The sequence below is a fragment of the Zeus faber genome (genome assembly GCF_960531495.2).
Source record: "Zeus faber genome assembly, chromosome: 20".
NCBI lineage: Eukaryota > Metazoa > Chordata > Actinopteri > Zeiformes > Zeidae > Zeus > Zeus faber.
Window position 1 is genome coordinate 28381479 of NC_137207.1, and position 23288 is coordinate 28404766.

Below are 23288 nucleotides of genomic sequence, written 5' to 3' on the forward strand. Positions count from 1 at the left end.
ATGTTCCCACGCTGGAGATGGAGAAGCTTCTTCTGTCACCTTCAGGGAAATGAAAGAGGTTCAATTGAGTTGAAGTTCTCCTTCTGCTGGAGCCTCCCGTTCAACCTGCAGGGCTTTGTTTCCTACGTTGATGAAGAACCCCAGCACCGCGATGCCCTCTGGGTCCTTCACCGCCTGCTCCGCCATCACACCTTTCTTCAGACTCACGATGTGCATCTGGAACGAGGAGAGCACTTAACGAGAATATTTCATGCAAATAAAATGATACGAAAACATAGTTTCCCCGGAGGAAAATCGAAATGTATATATATAAAAAATAAATATTGACATTAAGTTGACGTGAAAAACACACTGATATGAAGACATGATAGAGGCATGTTTTGAAATAAAATCTTTTGGAAAAATATATTTAATAATAAACTGAATATATATTACAGAATATACCAAGGATATCATTTGTTCTATTATTTACCAAAAGTACACTAAATAACTTGAGTGTGTTTTTTAATGGATAAATATACTACATTTGTGTTAAATTTCCTTGCCCTAAAACCATCCGTACGATCCCCTTGGGTGTGGTTATAGGTGTGTTCAGCAGGTGGCGCTGTGGCTGACCTCCATCGGGAACCTGTGTCCGTCCAGCGTGTGTTCGGAGCCCGGGTGGAGCTGCGAGTCCCCCCAATGCAGGTGGAACTGAGGGGAGGAGTAGGAGCCGTTTAGGCCTCCACCCCACACCTCCACTTGCTCCTGCTGCAGGAGGCACTTCACTGGGATGTGGAAAATTCATTTGGATATTCCATTCAAATATGTTATTGTTTTTCAGTCAAAATCCAAACTTTACTCTTATAATAGTGTATCATAGGGAATGCACTGTAAAAATACATTGGATAAATACATTCATTTAAAGATTTTCTGAATTTAAAATGTATATTTAAATTTCTCAATTTACAAAACATACACAAAGCTTAAATTCCACAAACGTTACATTTTTCTCAGAACGTCGTTAAAAACATTTAGAGTGGAGAAGTAGGCGGGTCCTGGATAGCAGGGCCCTCCCCCACTCGACCAAGCCCCGCCCCCTCCCCCTCTGTACTACCGGTGTGTCCGTTGTTGAGCAGCGTCTTGAGGACCGTCCCGCTGGAGAAGTTGCTGAAGGTGAAGTTGTGCAGCTTGTCGCTGGTCTCCACCCGGGCCGAGACGATGTCCACCGGAGACTGGCGCTGCCCCCCGCAGGTCGTCCCCGGGATGTCGCTCCAGTGCGTGGGGGTGTGGTCTGCAGGGGGCGGGGTTAGAAGGATTTCATCCAGGGGCGTCAAACACAAAGAACCTGTTTTTCCACATCTGCTATGATTGAATAAAATGTCTCAGGTACGTCTTAAAGAGTAGACACGACCATGAAAACACCTGTGTCGTCTTGTATTTTAAATTGTCAGAACATTCAAGACATCATTTTTATTAATGAATCAAAAGAATTGCGTGAGTTGTCTGCTGCTACAAACTACATCTTTGCTCTCCCGCCTTAACACCTGAACTAAGTTAACAAAATGTAGTTCAAAAATTTCAGAATAAAAAATATTTATTGAGCTGCATGTTACTTATTTTTTATATTTGTATTTAAATATTAATTATTATTATTTTGCAGGCCAAAAAGTGCAATATATAAAAAATGTAGCTGTGGCATTGGATGTTCTCACGGGCCGGATGTGGCCCCCGGGCCGGTGCTTGAAGACCCTGATGAGGAACTCACCACAGCCGGTGTAGCACCAGTCTGCAGCTTCTGGAACCCACAGCGGAGGAATGAGAAATGTCAACATTAGAGGTGATGGTCAATCAGAAACAAATCACTGAAACAACATTGTGCAGCAGTACAAGTTGGTGTTGGTGTTGGTGCTGATGTTAGTGTTGGTGTTAATGGTGGTGTTGTTGGGGGTGTTGGTGCTGATGCTAGTGTTGGTGCTGATGCTAGTGTTGGTGTTGGTGCAGGTGTTGATGGTGGTGTTGTGACCGACCAGAGAGCGTGACGCAGAGCAGCAGATGGAGCACAGCGGGCAGATGCATCTGATGAAAAACAAAACACAAGACTTGAACGGATCTGCTGCCGTGGTGATGGGTCCCAGACGAGTCCTGCAGTGTGTGCACTATGGGATGGAAAATCTGCGGTGTCTGTGCACAGTGTTGCATTGCAGAGTATCTTAAAACCTGGTGAAAATCAGAAGTAGCTTCTTCCACGTGTCGTGGACCACAGCGAGCTACGCTGCTCCAGCTAATGGACCCTGGCTGTGGCGGACCCCGCCACCAACAACAGAAACAAATAGAGGAGCACATCCAGGACAGATTGATATATGATTATATATTGTACCATCAAAGAGTGTGAAATGTGTGTTGTTTTTGTTCCTCATCCTCAATAGAAGATGGTTTGAAAGTGACACAACATCTAATAAAACACGTCATTATCCCAGACAACATCAGATATGACATCAATATCAATACTGTGGTGTGAGAACAACTACAGCCAAGATGGAGGTCCTTACTGACGTTACATGAAGGAAACCCTGTGTTTTGGGTGGGGGTCCTTACTGACGTTACATGAAGGAAACCCTGTGTTTTGGGTGGGGGTCCTTACTGACGTTACATGAAGGAAACCCTGTGTTTTGGGTGGGGGTCCTTACTGACGTTACATGAAGGAAACCCTGTGTTTTGGGTGGGGGTCCTTACTGACGTTACATGAAGGAAACCCTGTGTTTTGGGTGGGGGTCCTTACTGACGTTACATGAAGGAAACCCTGTGTTTTGGGTGGGGGTCCTTACTGACGTTACATGAAGGAAACCCTGTGTTTTGGGTGGGGGTCCTTACTGACGTTACATGAAGGAAACCCTGTGTTTTGGGTGGGGGTCCTTACTGACGTTACATGAAGGAAACCCTGTGTTTTGGGTGGGGGTCCTTACTGACGTTACATGAAGGAAACCCTGTGTTTTGGGTGGGGGTCCTTACTGACGTTACATGAAGGAAACCCTGTGTTTTGGGTGGGGGTCCTTACTGACGTTACATGAAGGAAACCCTGTGTTTTGGGTGGGGGTCCTTACTGACGTTACATGAAGGAAACCCTGTGTTTTGGGTGGGGGTCCTTACTGACGTTACATGAAGGAAACCCTGTGTTTTGGGTGGGGGTCCTTACTGACGTTACATGAAGGAAACCCTGTGTTTTGGGTGGGGGTCCTTACTGATGTTACCTTGAGGAGACCCCATGTTTTGGGTGGGGGTCCTTACTGATGTTACAAGGAGGAAACCCCGTGTTTTGGGTGGGGGTCCTTACTGATGTTACAAGGAGGAAACCCCGTGTTTTGGGTGGGGGTCCTTACTGATGTTACATGGCGGAAACCACATGTTTTGGGTGGGGGTCCTTACTGATGTTACAAGGAGGAAAGCCCATGACTTGGGTGGGGGTCCTTACTGACGTTACATGAAGGAAACCCTGTGTTTTGGGTGGGGGTCCTTACTGACGTTACATGAAGGAAACCCTGTGTTTTGGTTGGGGGTCCTTACTGACGTTACATGAAGGAAACCCTGTGTTTTGGGTGGGGGTCCTTACTGACGTTACATGAAGGAAACCCTGTGTTTTGGGTGGGGGTCCTTACTGACGTTACATGAAGGAAACCCTGTGTTTTGGGTGGGGGTCCTTACTGACGTTACATGAAGGAAACCCTGTGTTTTGGGTGGGGGTCCTTACTGACGTTACATGAAGGAAACCCTGTGTTTTGGGTGGGGGTCCTTACTGACGTTACATGAAGGAAACCCTGTGTTTTGGGTGGGGGTCCTTACTGACGTTACATGAAGGAAACCCTGTGTTTTGGGTGGGGGTCCTTACTGACGTTACATGAAGGAAACCCTGTGTTTTGGGTGGGGGTCCTTACTGACGTTACATGAAGGAAACCCTGTGTTTTGGGTGGGGGTCCTTACTGACGTTACATGAAGGAAACCCTGTGTTTTGGGTGGGGGTCCTTACTGACGTTACATGAAGGAAACCCTGTGTTTTGGGTGGGGGTCCTTACTGACGTTACATGAAGGAAACCCTGTGTTTTGGTTGGGGGTCCTTACTGACGTTACATGAAGGAAACCCTGTGTTTTGGGTGGGGGTCCTTACTGACGTTACATGAAGGAAACCCTGTGTTTTGGGTGGGGGTCCTTACTGACGTTACATGAAGGAAACCCTGTGTTTTGGGTGGGGGTCCTTACTGACGTTACATGAAGGAAACCCTGTGTTTTGGGTGGGGGTCCTTACTGACGTTACATGAAGGAAACCCTGTGTTTTGGGTGGGGGTCCTTACTGACGTTACATGAAGGAAACCCTGTGTTTTGGGTGGGGGTCCTTACTGACGTTACATGAAGGAAACCCTGTGTTTTGGGTGGGGGTCCTTACTGACGTTACATGAAGGAAACCCTGTGTTTTGGGTGGGGGTCCTTACTGACGTTACATGAAGGAAACCCTGTGTTTTGGGTGGGGGTCCTTACTGACGTTACATGAAGGAAACCCTGTGTTTTGGGTGGGGGTCCTTACTGACGTTACATGAAGGAAACCCTGTGTTTTGGGTGGGGGTCCTTACTGACGTTACATGAAGGAAACCCTGTGTTTTGGTTGGGGGTCCTTACTGACGTTACATGAAGGAAACCCTGTGTTTTGGGTGGGGGTCCTTACTGACGTTACATGAAGGAAACCCTGTGTTTTGGGTGGGGGTCCTTACTGACGTTACATGAAGGAAACCCTGTGTTTTGGTTGGGGGTCCTTACTGACGTTACATGAAGGAAACCCTGTGTTTTGGGTGGGGGTCCTTACTGACGTTACATGAAGGAAACCCTGTGTTTTGGGTGGGGGTCCTTACTGACGTTACATGAAGGAAACCCTGTGTTTTGGGTGGGGGTCCTTACTGACGTTACATGAAGGAAACCCTGTGTTTTGGGTGGGGGTCCTTACTGACGTTACATGAAGGAAACCCTGTGTTTTGGGTGGGGGTCCTTACTGACGTTACATGAAGGAAACCCTGTGTTTTGGGTGGGGGTCCTTACTGACGTTACATGAAGGAAACCCTGTGTTTTGGGTGGGGGTCCTTACTGACGTTACATGAAGGAAACCCTGTGTTTTGGGTGGGGGTCCTTACTGACGTTACATGAAGGAAACCCTGTGTTTTGGGTGGGGGTCCTTACTGACGTTACATGAAGGAAACCCTGTGTTTTGGGTGGGGGTCCTTACTGACGTTACATGAAGGAAACCCTGTGTTTTGGGTGGGGGTCCTTACTGACGTTACATGAAGGAAACCCTGTGTTTTGGGTGGGGGTCCTTACTGACGTTACATGAAGGAAACCCTGTGTTTTGGGTGGGGGTCCTTACTGACGTTACATGAAGGAAACCACATGTTTTGGGTGGGGGTCCTTACTGACGTTACATGAAGGAAACCCTGTGTTTTGGGTGGGGGTCCTTACTGACGTTACATGAAGGAAACCCTGTGTTTTGGGTGGGGGTCCTTACTGACGTTACATGAAGGAAACCCTGTGTTTTGGGTGGGGGTCCTTACTGACGTTACATGAAGGAAACCCTGTGTTTTGGGTGGGGGTCCTTACTGACGTTACATGAAGGAAACCCTGTGTTTTGGGTGGGGGTCCTTACTGACGTTACATGAAGGAAACCCTGTGTTTTGGGTGGGGGTCCTTACTGACGTTACATGAAGGAAACCCTGTGTTTTGGGTGGGGGTCCTTACTGACGTTACATGAAGGAAACCCTGTGTTTTGGGTGGGGGTCCTTACTGACGTTACATGAAGGAAACCCTGTGTTTTGGGTGGGGGTCCTTACTGACGTTACATGAAGGAAACCCTGTGTTTTGGGTGGGGGTCCTTACTGACGTTACATGAAGGAAACCCTGTGTTTTGGGTGGGGGTCCTTACTGACGTTACATGAAGGAAACCCTGTGTTTTGGGTGGGGGTCCTTACTGACGTTACATGAAGGAAACCCTGTGTTTTGGGTGGGGGTCCTTACTGACGTTACATGAAGGAAACCCTGTGTTTTGGGTGGGGGTCCTTACTGACGTTACATGAAGGAAACCCTGTGTTTTGGGTGGGGGTCCTTACTGACGTTACATGAAGGAAACCCTGTGTTTTGGGTGGGGGTCCTTACTGACGTTACATGAAGGAAACCCTGTGTTTTGGGTGGGGGTCCTTACTGATGTTACCTTGAGGAGACCCCATGTTTTGGGTGGGGGTCCTTACTGATGTTACAAGGAGGAAACCCCGTGTTTTGGGTGGGGGTCCTTACTGATGTTACAAGGAGGAAACCCCGTGTTTTGGGTGGGGGTCCTTACTGATGTTACATGGCGGAAACCACATGTTTTGGGTGGGGGTCCTTACTGATGTTACAAGGAGGAAAGCCCATGACTTGGGTGGGGGTCCTTACTGACGTTACATTGAGGAGACCCCATGTTTTGGGTGGGGGTCCTTACTGACGTTACATGAAGGAAACCCTGTGTTTTGGGTGGGGGTCCTTACTGACGTTACATGAAGGAAACCCTGTGTTTTGGGTGGGGGTCCTTACTGACGTTACATGAAGGAAACCCTGTGTTTTGGGTGGGGGTCCTTACTGACGTTACATGAAGGAAACCCTGTGTTTTGGGTGGGGGTCCTTACTGACGTTACATGAAGGAAACCCTGTGTTTTGGGTGGGGGTCCTTACTGACGTTACATGAAGGAAACCCTGTGTTTTGGGTGGGGGTCCTTACTGACGTTACATGAAGGAAACCCTGTGTTTTGGGTGGGGGTCCTTACTGACGTTACATGAAGGAAACCCTGTGTTTTGGGTGGGGGTCCTTACTGACGTTACATGAAGGAAACCCTGTGTTTTGGGTGGGGGTCCTTACTGATGTTACATGGCGGAAACCACAAGTTTTGGGTGGGGGTCCTTACTGATGTTACAAGGAGGAAAGCCCATGACTTGGGTGGGGGTCCTTACTGATGTTACATTGAGGAGACCCCATGTTTTGGGTGGGGGTCCTTACTGATGTTACAAGGAGGAAACCCCATGTTTTGGGTGGGGGTCCTTACTGATGTTACATTGAGGAGACCCCATGTTTTGGGTGGGGGTCCTTACTGATGTTACAAGGAGGAAACCCCGTGTTTTGGGTGGGGGTCCTTACTGATGTTACAAGGAGGAAACCCCGTGTTTTGGGTGGGGGTCCTTACTGATGTTACATGGAGGAAACCCCATGTTTTGGGTGGGGGTCCTTACTGATGTTACATGGAGGAAAGCCTGTGTTTTGGGTGGGGGTCCTTACATGGAGTAAAGCCCGTGTTTTGGGTGGGGGTCATACTGATGTTACAAGGAGGAAACCCCATGTTTTGGGTGGGGGTCCTTACTGATGTTACATGGAGGAAAGCCTGTGTTTTGGGTGGGGGTCCTTACATGGAGGAAAGCCCGTGATTTGGGTGGGGGTCCTTACATGGAGGAAAGCCCGTGTTTTGGGTGGGGATCCTTACAAGGAGGAAAGCCCGTGATTTGGGTGGGGGTCCTTACATGGAGGAAAGCCCGTGTTTTGGGTGGGGGTTCTTACATGGAGGAAAGCCCGTGTTTTGGGTGGGGGTCCTTACATGGAGGAAAGCCCGTGTTTTGGGTGGGGATCCTTACATGGAGGAAAGCCCGTGTTTTGGGTGGGGGTCCTTACATGGAGGAAAGCCCGTGTTTTGGGTGGGGGTTCTTACATGGAGGAAAGCCCGTGTTTTGGGTGGGGGTCCTTACATGGAGGAAAGCCCGTGTTTTGGGTGGGGGTTCTTACATGGAGGAAAGCCCGTGTTTTGGGTGGGGGTCCTTACATGGAGGAAAGCCCGTGTTTTGGGTGGGGGTTCTTACATGGAGGAAAGCCCGTGTTTTGGGTGGGGGTTCTTACATGGAGGAAAGCCCGTGTTTTGGGTGGGGGTCCTTACATGGAGGAAAGCCCGTGTTTTGGGTGGGGGTTCTTACATGGAGGAAAGCCCGTGTTTTGGGTGGGGGTTCTTACATGGAGGAAAGCCCGTGTTTTGGGTGGGGGTCCTTACATGGAGGAAAGCCCGTGTTTTGGGTGGGGGTTCTTACATGGAGGAAAGCCCGTGTTTTGGGTGGGGGTCCTTACATGGAGGAAAGCCCGTGTTTTGGGTGGGGGTCCTTACATGGAGGAAAGCCCATGTGAGCACGGGGAGAAGGTGCTACCTCCACCCAGAAAGGCTCCTCATCAGATGATTCCCTCTGGAGCACGGTGCCAACAGCGCTCAGGGGGAAATCGAACCAGGAGCTGGTGGTGCTGTGAGGCAGGTGGTGCTGTGAGGCAGGTGGTGCTGAGCCTCAGGGACACCTGGTCTCCTTTGGGATTTTATGGTTTTTAGGAAATTCAACTCTTACAGGAAGTGCTGGAACATTAGTAGAGAGAAAAACGCTTGATTCAATGACTCAATAGCTTGATTCCATGACTCAATAGCTTGATTCCATGACTCAATAGCTTGATTCAATGACTCAATCGCTTGATTCAATGACTCAATAGCTTGATTCCATGACTCAATAGCTTGATTCAATGACTCAATAGCTTGATTCCATGACTCACTAACTTGATTCCATGATTCAATAACTTGATTCCATGATTCAATAGCTTGATTTCATGACTCACTAGCTTGATTCAATGACTCACTAGCTTGATTCAATGACTCAATAGCTTGATTCAATGACTCACTAGCTTGATTCAATGACTCACTAACTTGATTCCATGATTCAATAACTTGATTCCATGATTCAATAGCTTGATTTCATGACTCACTAGCTTGATTCAATGACTCACTAGCTTGATTCAATGACTCACTAGCTTGATTCAATGACTCAATAGCTTGATTCCATGATTCAATAACTTGATTCAATGACTCAATAGCTTGATTCAATGACTCAATAGCTTGATTCAATGACTCAATAGCTTGATTCAATGACTCAATGGCTTGATTCAATGACTCAATGGCTTGATTCAATGACTCAATAACTTGATTCAATGATTTAATAACTTGATTCAATGATTTAATAACTTGATTCAATGACTCAATAACTTGATTCAATGACTCAATAACTTGCATTTCACATTAGCAGAACCAAAATGCAGGCCCACACCTGGTCTCAATATTCAAAACTAATATATACAGTACAGCAGTCATACAACACACCAGCAGTCATACAACACACCAGCAGTCATACAACACACCAGCAGTCATACAACACACCAGCAGTCATACAACACACCAGCAGTCATACAACACACCAGCAGTCATACAACACACCAGCAGTCATACAGGACACCAGCAGTCATACAACACACCAGCAGTCATACAACACACCAGCAGTCATACAACACACCAGCAGTCATACAGGACACCAGCAGTCATACAACACACCAGCAGTCATACAACACACCAGCAGTCATACAACACACCAGCAGTCATACAACACACCAGCAGTCATACAGGACACCAGCAGTCATACAACACACCAGCAGTCATACAACACACCAGCAGTCATACAGGACACCAGCAGTCATACAACACACCAGCAGTCATACAGGACACCAGCAGTCATACAACACACCAGCAGTCATACAACACACCAGCAGTCATACAGGACACCAGCAGTCATACAACACACCAGCAGTCATACAACACACCAGCAGTCATACAACACACCAGCAGCATCGTCGCCAACATTTGTATCCACTTGTGACCAACTGCTCCAAGATACCACCCTGGAAATGTGCAGTTGGCGCGTCAGCAGTCAGTCAGCGGTCAGTCAGCAGTCAGTCAGCGGTCAGTCAGCAGTCAGTCAGCAGTCAGACAGCGGTCAGTCAGCAGTCAAACAGCGGTCAGTCAGCAGTCAGTCAGCAGTCAGACAGCGGTCAGTCAGCAGTCAGTCAGCGGTCAGTCAGCAGTCAGTCAGCAGTCAGACAGCGGTCAGTCAGCAGTCAGACAGCGGTCAGTCAGCAGTCAGACAGCGGTCAGTCAGCAGTCAGTCAGCGGGCGACCTACATGGTGTGTGCACGTAGTTCGTGACTTATCCATATTTTTTTCATATTTACTGTGTTTGTTCTGTGTATTTTGTTTATTTTCACGCTTCATGATGTCATCATTTATATGGAAAAGCTGCTTCGACAGACTGTTTAAACATACCACTGTTTTAACGTACCACTGTTTAAACGTACCACTGTTTTAACGTACCACTGTTTTAACGTACCACTGTTTTAACGTACCACTGTTCTTATAAAACCAATGACAGTCCTAAGTCCAGCTACCACTGTATATATATATATATATATATATATATGAATGAATATATGAACGTCTATATGAATACATATTGTATACAATACAATTTAAATTTGGGGAGGGGTGAGAACCCCACCCATGCAGGAGTGTGACGGGCAACACGGCATCCCCGCACCCCTCCCTCAAAGCCTAGTTATATTGGGTGGTGTATGTACTGAGTATTTGCGCTGGGAGAGAAAGGTGAAGCACAAACAGAAAAAAACAAACCACATTTAACTCTATGACAACTTTGGGAGAGGCAGCTTAGCGTCTTACAGGCTGCTTCTTACAATCTGACTGGAGAGGAACAGAACTTGTACAAGTTTAGAAAACATGACTTTCCTCAAATCCAACATTCTACCACATCACCCTCCACCACAAGCACCACCCAGCGTTGCCACATTAGAACAACTGGAGCGGTCTATAAAGACAAATCTGAAAATTCAAAGGGAGGTCCAGCACCACAGGGAGGACCCTGACACCACCCACGTGTGGACGGAGGTCTCGGTGCGTTTGGGCTTTTCTTACCGCTTGGACCTGAAGAGCTTCTCTGGGTTTCAAACGACGCCTCCTCCTGCAGGTTCCTCCTCGGTGACTGTGGAGGAGCTGGATGTCAGGGTTAAAAGGGAGGAGGGGTGGGGGCGGGTGGGGTTAGTGTGTACAGAACACACACCAATACCCCCAACCTGATTTTCTGGTCACCACCCGAGATTAGACGACAAAGGCCAAAATGTTTTGTCTGTGGAAGGTTTTAGAAGTTTTATAAAGGACGCTGCGGAGGAGGCTCATTATGGGTTATGATGATGATGATGAATCGTGAAGAAAGTTGGAATCTGTCCAACAAAAACCAATCCACCAAAAAAGATGTTCATTTTTGGGAAAGCGGCTCAACGATGGAAGTACAGAAGTAAAAAGTTAAAAATAAATAGTACAAGTGGAGTTATAGTAATTAGCAGGGAAATAAAACAAAACTAAAGAAATAAAAAGATAAAATAAGGCAAACTAGTGAGAAATGTTCTCAAGTAAAAAGTATAAATACAAAACTGAAGTAAAAATGTAAATGCTACGCCACCTTCATGTCTCAAATGATCTTCATTCATTAAAAAAGAAAAGCTTAAAAATGGTCTCATACATTTTCTACATCATATTCTCTTTTTATTTTATGATTTTTAATATTACAAATAATAAAGCCTTTTTTTCTGCTGGGACACATGGATTTGGCCCCGAGGGGGGGGGATACTCCAAACTATTTTAGGTTTTCAATGAATCTGCAGTTGATCGAGGACCGCTCTGCGCTGACACGGCGGCCGCGTTGGGGCCGCGGGCCGCCCCGCAGTGGCGCATGGCTGCAGTGTTTACATGTAAATGCTGCTTCGAGGCTTCTGAGAAACACGGAAAAAACAAGCTGAACGTGCTTTAAAAACCAAACTCTTCTTGAGATATTTCAACACTTTGACCCAAGAACGAGGATTGAAAACTGCATTTTAAACAAATGTTGACGTTGTTTTACCCTCGTTGCTCGTCACATTCTGTCGAGCCCTCACTTCATGAGCAGAATAAAAACATGACAATTTAATTGCATCTTTTTTTCAAATGTCACAATTTATTTTTAAAATTGCAACATTTGAAAATATGTGTCTGTGGCAGAAAACTCGGACGGTCACACGTTTAAAAATGACTCCTGTGCACTTCAGTGTGAGCCAAAGTGGATATCTTACTAATTCCTCATCCAGATAAAAGTGGTTGTTTGCTGCTGTTAAAAAGTCACATTTCAAAGCTTCCGGAGATAACCTTGACTTAAAAAGTGCCGCATCATCTCAGAGGGGTGTAATCTTATCGTCTTTTAGCCTCTTTCAGGACAAACACACATGTAAGTGTTTTCATATCAAACAGGAATTACAATATTACCCACGACAGCCGAGAGTCACCTGCGTTGACAGTAAATAACGAGACGCAGCTTCTTCAATCACAACTGCGCTCAGCTGGCTGCTGCAGTTCACCTGGAGGCCTGTAGGGGGCAGCACCACGCATCACTTGCTGCAGTTCACCTGGAGGCCTGTAGGGGGCAGCACCACGCATCACTTGCTGCAGTTCACCTGGAGGCCTGTAGGGGGCAGCACCACCCATCACTTGCTGCAGTTCACCTGGAGGCCTGTAGGGGGCAGCACCACGCATCACTTGCTGCAGTTCACCTGGAGGCCTGTAGGGGGCAGCACCACGCATCACTTGCTGCAGTTCACCTGGAGGCCTGCAGGGGGCAGCACCACGCCATCATTAAAAATCAGTGTAACAAAGGGGCGTCAACCTTGGGTTCGTTGCCCCCTCGGGGTTCGTTGGGAACAGCAGGGGTATTTTGTCATTGTTTGAATTAATTAACTATTGTAATTATTAATAATTATCTTTTTCATGGTTATTTATTTCCTAACTTTTTCATTGTATGTGTGTGTATATATATATATATATATATATATATATATATACATACACACACACACACATGTATTTTTATTTTATTGATTTATTTCTTTTGCATAGTTTGCACTTTCTGTCCCCGCAGTTTGAGATACTTAAACTGCTTTTTTCATTTTTCATTATTTATTTCATTATTCATCATTTATTATTTCTTTTATTATTTATTTCTTCATATATTATTTATTATTTTTATTAATTAAAGAAAATCTATAATTAAATTGTGACCCTTTTTGGTCCTAAAAAATGTGCGTGAACCCCAGCTTTAACACACACACACACACACACTAAAATATAATTGTATTATATCATATATTATAATTTCAAATAAAGAAATAGAATAAAATGAAATTAGGTCACACAAAATCACCAAAATACTGTGATGACTGAAACATAATTAACATGAGGATAATTGTTCTTATTTAATGTCATCTTTGCGTCATTCCTCTTCCAGACATCAGCAGAGCGTCCGCTGGAGGGCGCTAGAGGGCCCTTCAGATTCCCCTTCAGAAATTAAACTCAAACTACAAGGAAATATGTTCCTGGAATAAAAAACTAGAAGCAATTGGTGTAAACAAGGAAAATGGAGGAGACTGCAGTGCAAACGAGAGGAAGACGGTTTACATGAAAAAGTCATAAAACATTAGAAAAAACACGTAGAGGTGAGAATCGTGTATTTTATACTTTTTTTACACTCATTTTCAGACAGTCAACAACAATTGAATACACATTATTATAAATAGTGGTTGATCTTCCTTATTCCACATGTACACTTCTGTGTAAAATCCTCCAAAGAGAATAAAGATAAATAAAGAAGTGATTCCCATCGTGTCCTGGCTGCAGCTGCTGCTTCCAGAGCCTTCAGAGCAGAATGGAAACGAGCCTGCAACACCAGGATGTGACGTGTTAGAAAGGAGCCTCAACGGAACTCCCAGCATGCTCTCTGAGGCGGCTTTTCAAAATAAAAGTCTTACTGGTAGAGGGACCCCGTCACTTCATCCACTACACCTCCTGCAGACAGACAGACAGATGGACAAACAGACAGATAGACAGAGAGACAGAGGGACAGACAGACGGATGGACGGGCAGTCAGATAGAAAAATGGACGGATAGACAAATTGATATATAGACAGACACACAGCCAGACAGATAGATAGATAGACAGACGGACGGATGGACGGATGGACATAGATAAATAGACAGATAGAATGAAATATAGACAGACAGATATATTTGATATGTTGTACATGTGTAGGGAGGTGTATTTACCTGGAGAGCACAGGGCGTGGCAGAGTGGACAGGCCTGGCAGTAAACACATTCCTGTAAACACATGGCGCTCAGTGAAAGGAGCTTGCACAAGCAGCAGGCTTGGAGGGCGTGTTGTACCTGGCAGTAGATGCAGTGCTGGGTTAGGGTTAGGGTCAGGGTCAGGGGTCCTACCTGGCAGTGGAGGCAGTGCTGGGTTAGGGTTAGGGTTAGGGTCAGGGTCAGGGGTCCTACCTGGCAGTGGAGGCAGTGCTGGGTTAGGGTTAGGGTCAGAGTCAGGGGTCGTACCTGGCAGTGGAGGCAGTGCTGGGTTAGGGTTAGGGTCAGGGGTCGTGCCTGGTGGTGGAGACAGTGCTGGGTTAGGGTTAGGGTTAGGGTCAGGGTCAGGGGTCCTACCTGGCAGTGGAGACAGTGCTGGGTTAGGGTTAGGGTCAGGGGTCGTACCTGGCAGTGGAGGCAGTGCTGGGTTAGGGTTAGGGTTAGGGTTAGGGTCAGGGGTCCTACCTGGCAGTGGAGACAGTGCTGGGTTAGGGTTAGGGTCAGGGTCAGGGGTCGTACCTGGCAGTGGAGGCAGTGCTGGGTTAGGGTTAGGGTTAGGGTCAGGGTCAGGGGTCCTACCTGGCAGTGGAGGCAGTGCTGGGTTAGGGTTAGGGTCAGAGTCAGGGGTCGTACCTGGCAGTGGAGGCAGTGCTGGGTTAGGGTTAGGGTCAGGGGTCGTGCCTGGTGGTGGAGACAGTGCTGGGTTAGGGTTAGGGTCAGGGTCAGGGGTCGTACCTGGCAGTGGAGGCAGTGCTGGGTTAGGGTTAGGGTTAGGGTCAGGGTCAGGGGTCCTACCTGGCAGTGGAGGCAGTGCTGGGTTAGGGTTAGGGTCAGAGTCAGGGGTCGTACCTGGCAGTGGAGGCAGTGCTGGGTTAGGGTTAGGGTCAGGGGTCGTGCCTGGTGGTGGAGACAGTGCTGGGTTAGGGTTAGGGTTAGGGTCAGGGTCAGGGGTCCTACCTGGCAGTGGAGGCAGTGCTGGGTTAGGGTTAGGGTCAGGGGTCGTGCCTGGTGGTGGAGACAGTGCTGGGTTAGGGTTAGGGTTAGGTTTAGGGTCAGGGGTCATACCTGGCAGTGGAGGCAGTGCTGGGAGCGGTCGTTGTCTGAGCAGGGGCACAGGTCACAGCTGCTGCAGCGCTGCAGGGACATCCACATCAAACCGTGGGAACAGTAATAACAGCTTCAGTTCTCTTTAGATTTTAACTATTTGAACTTGGCTTTTCATCATTCGACTGTGGAGATATAGATATGTGTATAAAACGGTGTGTACCAAAGGTTCTTTATTTGAGCTTTGGTTCTTACAGGCTCTCAGTCACTCAGGTCACTCAGTAAGAAGAGACTCGTTACATTTGTCAGACTCGGTCGGGGGGCAAGGGAGGACTTCTTGAACGATGCACCGGAGGAGGAAGACTGGCTTTGGGTTGTGGACGGGATTCTTACAACAATCAGGTAATTCTGTCCAAACTGTTTGTTTTCCTTGGACTTTCATTCAGTCAGTTGTTATTTTCAGTTTGTGAGTTGAAGATTGATGTGAGTGGTGACTCCAGACTCATTTAAAAGATTTGTTCACGACAAACTAATCGTTCACGCAAGTGATGCAAGTCTTACGTCACTATTAATAGCTCATAATAAATAAATATTAAAAAATAATAATAATAATGGTCATGGTAACAATGATAATGATAATGATAATAATAATAATAATATGATAATGATAATGATAATGATAACAATAATAATATGATAATGATAATGGTCATGATAACAATGATAATGATAATAATAATAATAATGATAATAATATTATTAATAATAATGATAATGATAATGATAATGATGATAATGATAATGATAATGATGATAATAATAATAATAATAATAATAGTAATAATAATAACAATGATAACAATAATACTAACAATAATGATAATAATGATAATGATATAAATTATATAAATGATAACGATAATGATAATGATGATAATAATAATTTAAAAAAAAAAAAATAATAATAATAATAATATGATAATGATTATGATTATGATAATAGGGTCCAGTTTCGTCGATTTAGGTACGTTTTACAGTTTTCCGGGTTCTGTGAAATGCAGCACAAGTTACTATAGTAAGAAACATTGTGGACTCACGTCTGGACCAATCAACGTGCACTTACATCTGCATGTTGCTCTGCTGGCGTTCAGTTTAAATATCCTTGAAGAACGGTGTTTTAACAATTACCACCGTTCCTGGATCAGTGCGGACACAAAAGTAAAGGTCGGTTCCTCCAATGGTTCCTAGAACTTCCTGCGGTGCCAAAACGTCTTCACTGAATGTTTATAGTTTTTGGGGTTTTGTAAAACGTAGCACAAGTTACAGTTTTTTCTGAATTTCCTTTTAACGCAGCCCCGGCTCAAGATGTCTATCTAGATGTCGTACTCGTAAGACGCTGGGGAATGAGTTTCGAGAGATGAAGCTTGGACTTCAGATGATGATGTCACAAAACTGCCTGCTCCTCAAACAAATGAAATGATAATAGTTTTTAATTTCTGCTCCAAGTGTACATCCATATAACGTCTGAAATATCTATGTCATGATCTCTGCCTTGTTCTACCTTCCCCTCCCTCTCCTTACCTGTCCCATTAGTCCAACTCCATTCACCTGCGCACACAGCTGTTCCCGATCTGAAATCTAACCCCTATATATGCCTCTCTCACCAGTCACCCATTGCCAGATTGTCTTTGATGCTTGCACCAGACTCTCCAGCGTTCTACGGACTGATTCCCCGCTACCGACTCTGCCTCGCCCCGACCACGTATCCTGCCTGCCCCCCCACCTGTCTTCTGTCTGCACTCCTCGTTATCGAACCTGCCCAACCCTGACCACGTATCCTGCCTGCTCCCTGCCTGTCTTCCGTCTGCTCTACAAATAAAAGACATTACCAAATATCCCTGCCTGTCTTTGTGCTGCAATTGGGTCCTAACCACACCCGTTACAGTCTGGTTCTAACAAGACCTCAACCATGTCTGTGTGTACTGTCGTTATGTTTCAGATACATTTACCCCGAAAAACACAGATTATAAATACAAAAACTACAAACAATAACAATATGGGCGGGACCCATAATAATAATAATATTATTAATAACAATATAATAATAGTTATAATAACAATAATATGAATAATACTTATTACAATAATCATAATGATGATGATGATAATAATAAATAATATGGAATGCAATGGAACGACTCTTTTTGCCGGAGTGACTCCCGAGTCGTTTCAAAGCTTTGTTCACTACAAACAAATCGTTTCCGAATCTTACACCAATGTACAGTTCAGTGGCTTGCTCAAGGACACTTCAGCATGGTACAAGGGGGAGCTGGGAATAGAACCAGCGATCCTCAGATAACCGATTAGCCATAACCCTGAGAGAATGTTAGGCTCCGCCCCCCACACCTCACCTGGCAGACGGAGCACACCTGGCACCATGAGCCCGAGTGGAAGGATGGGGCCTCTTCATCACCTTCACTGTCTGCAGCCTCCTCTTCCTCCACTTGAGCTTCAGAGAGAGAGAGGGAGAGAGGGACAGAGAGGGGGAGAGGGAGGGGAAGGGGGAGAAGGAAGGGGGAGAAGGAAGGGGGAGAGAGAGAGGGAGAGAACGGGAGAGATAGAGGGAGACAGAGAGAGAGACAGGGGGAGAGAGAGACTTGACTTTTAAGGTTCCTTTATTTGCAGTAAGTCACGTCACACCAGCAGAAGCTTGAATATGAAGGAAACAAAAAACAACAAAAATTAGAGCCAAGCCACAGGAGAATCCCAGGTTAATAAGGAGGGAATCATCCTGGACAGAGCACAGCACCTCCCAACGCCACATACACTCCTGAAAGTGTCCAATGTTCCAGTCAGTTCATAAAACTTCATCTGGACCAGATCCACTGACCCCTGACCCCTCACAGCCTTCTTCCTGCTTTTCCAAACCCCTGAAACAGAGTTCACCAGGACATGGACAGATTTGTTTGACACAGTGTAAACAGGAGCGAAGATAAAGAGTTTAAAGGAGAAGCTCTCCCCCAGACCCTGAAGCCACCGATCCAGCAGCCAAACAGCCCCTGCAGCCCCTGCAGCCCCTGCAGCCCCTGCAGCCCAGGACACACAACAAACAGGTGCTGCAGCGTCTCCCTCTCAGAGCAGAGGATGCATCCCACCTCCGTGCCGGGATCCAGGTGCCACATCCCACCCCCGTGCTGGGATCCAGGCGTGCAAAATACCCGTTTGTGGCTACCGCCCCATGTACAATCCGGGGATTGCAGCGTATCTCCACCCTCTTTAATGTCTACATGGAGGAGCCAGGGATGCAGCTTATCTCCACCCTCTTTAATGTCTACATGGAGGAGCCAGGGATGCAGCTTATCTCCACCCTCTTTAATGTCTACATGGAGGAGCCAGGGATGCAGCTTATCTCCACCCTCTTTAATGTCTACATGGAGGAGCCAGGGATGCAGCTTATCTCCACCCTCTTTAATGTCTACATGGAGGAGCTAGCTGTGTTGTTGGAACCATCTGCAGCCCCTGGCCGCCCCAATTAGAAGAACATTTCACAAAATACACAAACCAAAATATCTTATAGTACAATGGTAGCAGTATCTCTGTAATATATAAGTAGTAAATATATGATAGTACAATGGTAGTAGTATCTCTGTAATATATAGTATAAGTAGTAAATATTTGATAGTACAATGGTAGCAGTATCTCTGTAATATATATAGTATAAGTAGTAAATATTTGATAGTACAATGGTACCAGTATCCCTGTATGTAGTGAAGTGTGGGCTCCACACTAGATGGACAAGCCTCCTATAGAGACCCTGCCTGACACATTGTGAACAAGTATATGAAGATAGAAAGAAAAACAGGCAGCCATGCAGGCACAATGATAAACAGGCAGCCATGCATGCAGGCACAATGATAAACAGGCAGCCATGCATGCAGGCACAATGATAAACAGGCAGCCATGCAGGCACAATGATAAACAGGCAGCCACGCAGGCACAATGATAAACAGGCAGCCATGCAGGCACAATGATAAACAGGCAGCCATGCAGGCACAATGATAAACAGGCAGCCATGCAGGCACAATGATAAACAGGCAGCCATGCAGGCACAATGATAAACAGGCAGACATGCAGGCACAATGATCCATATCCTTTGTAACAAACATTGAGAAAAGAACAATCACACGGTGGAAGCATCTTAAAGTCCTCAACACACACTGCAGCTTGAAGTGAAGCCCAAACAGAATCCCCTCAGTCAGCTGCTCATGAGGCTGAGCATCACAACCAACACCAACATGGTTCCATGTCAGAGCAGCACTGCTTGACCATCACACATCATGGTCAAGCAAAGAGTTGAAGGAACCAAGAAGGAACCAAAAAGGAACCAAAACACCAAACAAACGTCATTGATGTCTGCGCTAAAAAGAGAAAATCCATCGTCACAATATGTCTGTAGTGTCAGAGCCATGAAGCAGAGACAGATCCTGAGCAAGTACAGGCTCAGTGAGCAGGACAGGTGTGGTCAGTGTAGGACAGGTGTGGTCAGTGTAGGACAGGTGTGGTCAGTGGAGGACAGGTGTGGTCAGTGTAGGACAGGTGTGGTCAGTGTAAGACAGGTGTGGTCAGTGTAGGACAGGTGTGGTCAGTTTAGGACAGGTGTGGTCAGTGGAGGACAGGTGTGGTCAGTGCAGGACAGGTGTGGTCAGTGTAGGACAGGTGTGGTCAGTGTAAGACAGGTGTGGTCAGTGTAGGACAGGTGTGGTCAGTGTAGGACAGGTGTGGTCAGTGTAAGACAGGTGTGGTCAGTGTAGGACAGGTGTGGTCAGTGAAAGGTAAAGACAGAGATGCACTTCCTGCTACACTCTCAACAATACAAACATATCAGACAACAATGTTTTTTTAAATTCAACTCATTATGAGCATCATTCACCGCACTGTCTGATGAACAAAGATGGCCGTGCCCCCCAGCTGGACGCTTAATGTTAGAACGTCATAAAAGGAGCTGTAACCTGCCCTCTACATACTGGTACTTTTTATTGACTTACTTTTTACTGTTATTGTTATTATTCATATTATTACTGTTGTTGTTGTTGTGGTTAAATGATACCGGTTGTCAATGTCATCACTGTTATTATTATTATGGATTTGATCTGTTGTTATTGTATCTAAAGTTGTTGTTGTTGTTGTTGTTGTTGAGTGCTACCTGCCTTCTAGCTTTGGAAATACTGTTGCAATAACTGTCATCAAATAAAGATCAACTGAATTAAATTGAATTGAATAGAGAGAGACAGAGAGAGGAGGTAGAAATTTCAGCTTTTGGAATAAAGTCGTTAAACCTTAATGCTAACTGTGTTAGCTCAGTATATGGCTGCAGGTGGGATCAGCTAGCGTAGCTCCTGTGAAACGAGGGGGAAACAGCTTCCAGCGTCTGAACAGCTGACTTGTCTCAGAGATGAGACTCGAGCAGCTGATCATGATGTTTTTATCGTCTTCGTGCAGCGACGCGATCGATCGTCTGATCAATGGAACGATCGATCGACTAGTCAGGTCTAGTCGATCGATGGTCAGAATAGTTTGGCGGCTGAGGATCATTGGCTGTGATCAGGTCTTCATACGTAAACAGATTTACTCTGGAGCCGTTGGCCTTGTGCTAGTTATACTCTGCTGTTAAAATGCAAATCCCTCACTTCTGCGTGGGCTCACGTTACATTTCCCAGGTTCCTTGGAAACATGTTCCCCCGGATGAAAGGTTCCAATCTTTCTTGAGATTCGTTCCTGACAAGTCGTTGGATTTGTCTGAATCTTTGTTGGTTTGGTTCGATGTGACGCAAACTAAGCAAGGGAGGAGCATCAACCATCAAGTCTTCCATCATTATTGGTCATAATAAAACATATATTAATATGAATACATATATTAATCCATATAATAATATTAATACATAAAATAAAACATATAATAATATTAATACATATAATTAAACATATAATAATCCATATGATAATATTAATACATAAAATAAATCATATAATAATATTAATACATATAATTAAACATATAATAATCCATATGATAATATTAATACATAAATAAAACATATAATAATATTAATACATATAATAAAATATATAATAATATTAATACATATAATAAAACATATAATAATATGAATATATAATAAAACATATAATAATATTAATAAATATAACAAAACGTACAAATATTAATATATAATAAAACATATAATAATATTAATACAGATAATTATATATATATATATAAAGAAGAAAAAGAGTTCTCTATGTTTGTGACTTTTTAGTGGTTAACAGGACAGACAGACAGATAAATAATCTGATGATTAACACTTTAATAGATCAGCTGTTCACTCACTGTGTTGTGATGTCATACCCTCGTCTTCCTCATCAGTCTCAGACTCATCCTGCTCTTCTCCTCCATCCTGCTCTTCTCCTCCATCCTCCTCTTCTTCTCCTCCATCCTCCTGTTCTTCTCCTCCATCCTCCTCTTCTTCTCCTCCATTCTGCTCTTCTACTCCATCCTCCTCTTCCTCAGCAGAGTCAGCTTCCTCTTCTTCAGTAGATTTAGCCTCTTCCTCATTATCCCCAACGACTTCCTGTTCTCCATCCCCCTCTACCTCAGCAGCCTCTGTGTCTTCCTCCTCTTCCTCACCTTCATCTCCCCCTTCCTCTTCATCCCCGTCTACCTCAGCAGCCTCGGTGTCTTCCTCCTCTTCCTCAACTTCATCTTCCCCTTCCTCTTCATCCCCCTCTACCTCAGCAGCCTCTGTGTCTTCCTCCTCTTCCTCACCTTCATCTCCCCCTTCCTCTTCATCCCCGTCTACCTCAGCAGCCTCGGTGTATTCCTCCTCTTCCTCAACTTCATCTTCCCCTTCCTCTTCATCCCCCTCTACCTCAGCAGCCTCGGTGTATTCCTCCTCTTCCTCAACTTCATCTTCCCCTTCCTCTTCATCCCCCTCTACCTCAGCAGCCTCGGTGTCTTCCTCCTCTTCCTCACCTTCATCTCCCCCTTCCTCTTCATCCCCCTCTACCTCAGCAGCCTCGGTGTCTTCATCTCCTTCCATGCCCCCTTCCTCCTCGTCTCCTCCCTCCTCCTCTTCCTCCACCGCCGCCGTCACTTCCCGGCCCGTCCCCAGTGCCAGCAGGAGTCCCAGCAGCCAGAGTGGCAAGGCGGCCATCTTGAAAAGTTCAATCCTGGGGGTCGTCTCGAGAACAAGGGCTCCTCCTCCAAAGCTCAGGCCTCAGCTCGAATGGAGAGCGGAGCCCGACGCACACGCTCCAAGTCAGAGAGACACGAGCTGCTGATGCCCTTTACTGTGGGAGGGGCAAGAGGCTGGCAGACAGGCAGACAGGCAGACAGGCAAGCAGGCAGGCAGACAGGCAGGCAGGCAGGCAGACAGGCAGACAGGCAGGCAGGCAGACGGGCAGGCAGAGAGTTAAGGGGGGGGAATAAAAATATTAACACTGTTAATATTTTTATTGAAATGTGTGTGTGTGTGTGTATATGTGTGTGTGTCCATAACAACAAGTTATAAACTATATTATATTTTAAACTGTATTATATTCAGTGTCATATTATAAACTGTATATTCAATTTTATTTTATAAACCGTATTATATTCAGTATTATATTCAGTATTATATTATAAACTGTATTATATTCAGTATTATATTAAGTATTATATTCAGTATTATATTATAAACCGTATTATATTCAGTATTATATTAAGTATTATATTTTAACTGTATTATATTCAGTATTATATTATGAACTGAATGTTCCTTGTAACGCTGTATAGTAACTGTTTCTGGAATGTTAAAATTTCCAATCTCCACATTCATAAAACTGTCCACACTCGCCTGTCTCCCTGTTGCTATTTCTACCACACACACACACACACACACACACACACACACACACACACACACACACACACACACACACACCAGCAGGTGTTGTTGTGTTGTTCTATTTTAAAGTTTCTCAACAGGCGGCAGCGACCTTCACCAGACCTACACCGCCACCCGACCTCAAATGGTGATGGAGTAGTAGGTGAGTAGTAGTGGAGTAGTAGGGGGCGCTAGATATTTTATACC

The 23288-nt window shown here is 45.4% G+C and overlaps 2 protein-coding genes across 2 annotated transcripts; both read right to left on the reverse strand.

Annotated features, from left to right (window-relative positions):
* Positions 1 to 60: 60 nt before the first annotated feature.
* On the reverse strand, positions 61 to 2058 carry LOC307245706 (putative carbonic anhydrase 3; the record flags this gene model as incomplete). The annotated part of the gene is made up of 5 exons (XM_080021354.1): positions 61 to 216; positions 616 to 767; positions 1097 to 1273; positions 1748 to 1777; positions 2010 to 2058. 5 exons carry the CDS (start codon positions 2056 to 2058, stop codon positions 61 to 63), a joined length of 564 nt encoding a protein of 187 aa, XP_079877480.1.
* An 11408-nt stretch (positions 2059 to 13466) lies between these two features.
* Positions 13467 to 22486, reverse strand: LOC307245425 (uncharacterized protein). Its single transcript, XM_080020994.1, has 6 exons — positions 21548 to 22486; positions 17571 to 17668; positions 15181 to 15249; positions 14079 to 14130; positions 13784 to 13820; positions 13467 to 13692 (listed from the first exon to the last, which is right to left on the reverse strand). The coding sequence occupies exons 1-6, from the start codon at positions 22368 to 22370 to the stop codon at positions 13671 to 13673; spliced, it is 1101 nt and encodes a 366-aa protein (XP_079877120.1). The 5' UTR covers positions 22371 to 22486; the 3' UTR covers positions 13467 to 13670.
* Between the last annotated feature and the right edge of the window lie 802 nt (positions 22487 to 23288).

Excerpts from the sequence above, each read along its gene's own strand:
- LOC307245425 (XM_080020994.1), bottom strand. The coding sequence starts at position 22,370 with ATGGCCGCCTTGCCACTCTGGCTGCTGGGACTCCTGCTGGCACTGGGG. Across the intron at positions 17,669-21,547 it reads GGGTATGACATCACAACACA|CTCAAGTGGAGGAAGAGGAG; the intron begins GTGAGTGAACAG and ends CTCTCTCTGAAG. Across the intron at positions 15,250-17,570 it reads AGGTGTGCTCCGTCTGCCAG|CGCTGCAGCAGCTGTGACCT; the intron begins GTGAGGTGTGGG and ends ATGTCCCTGCAG.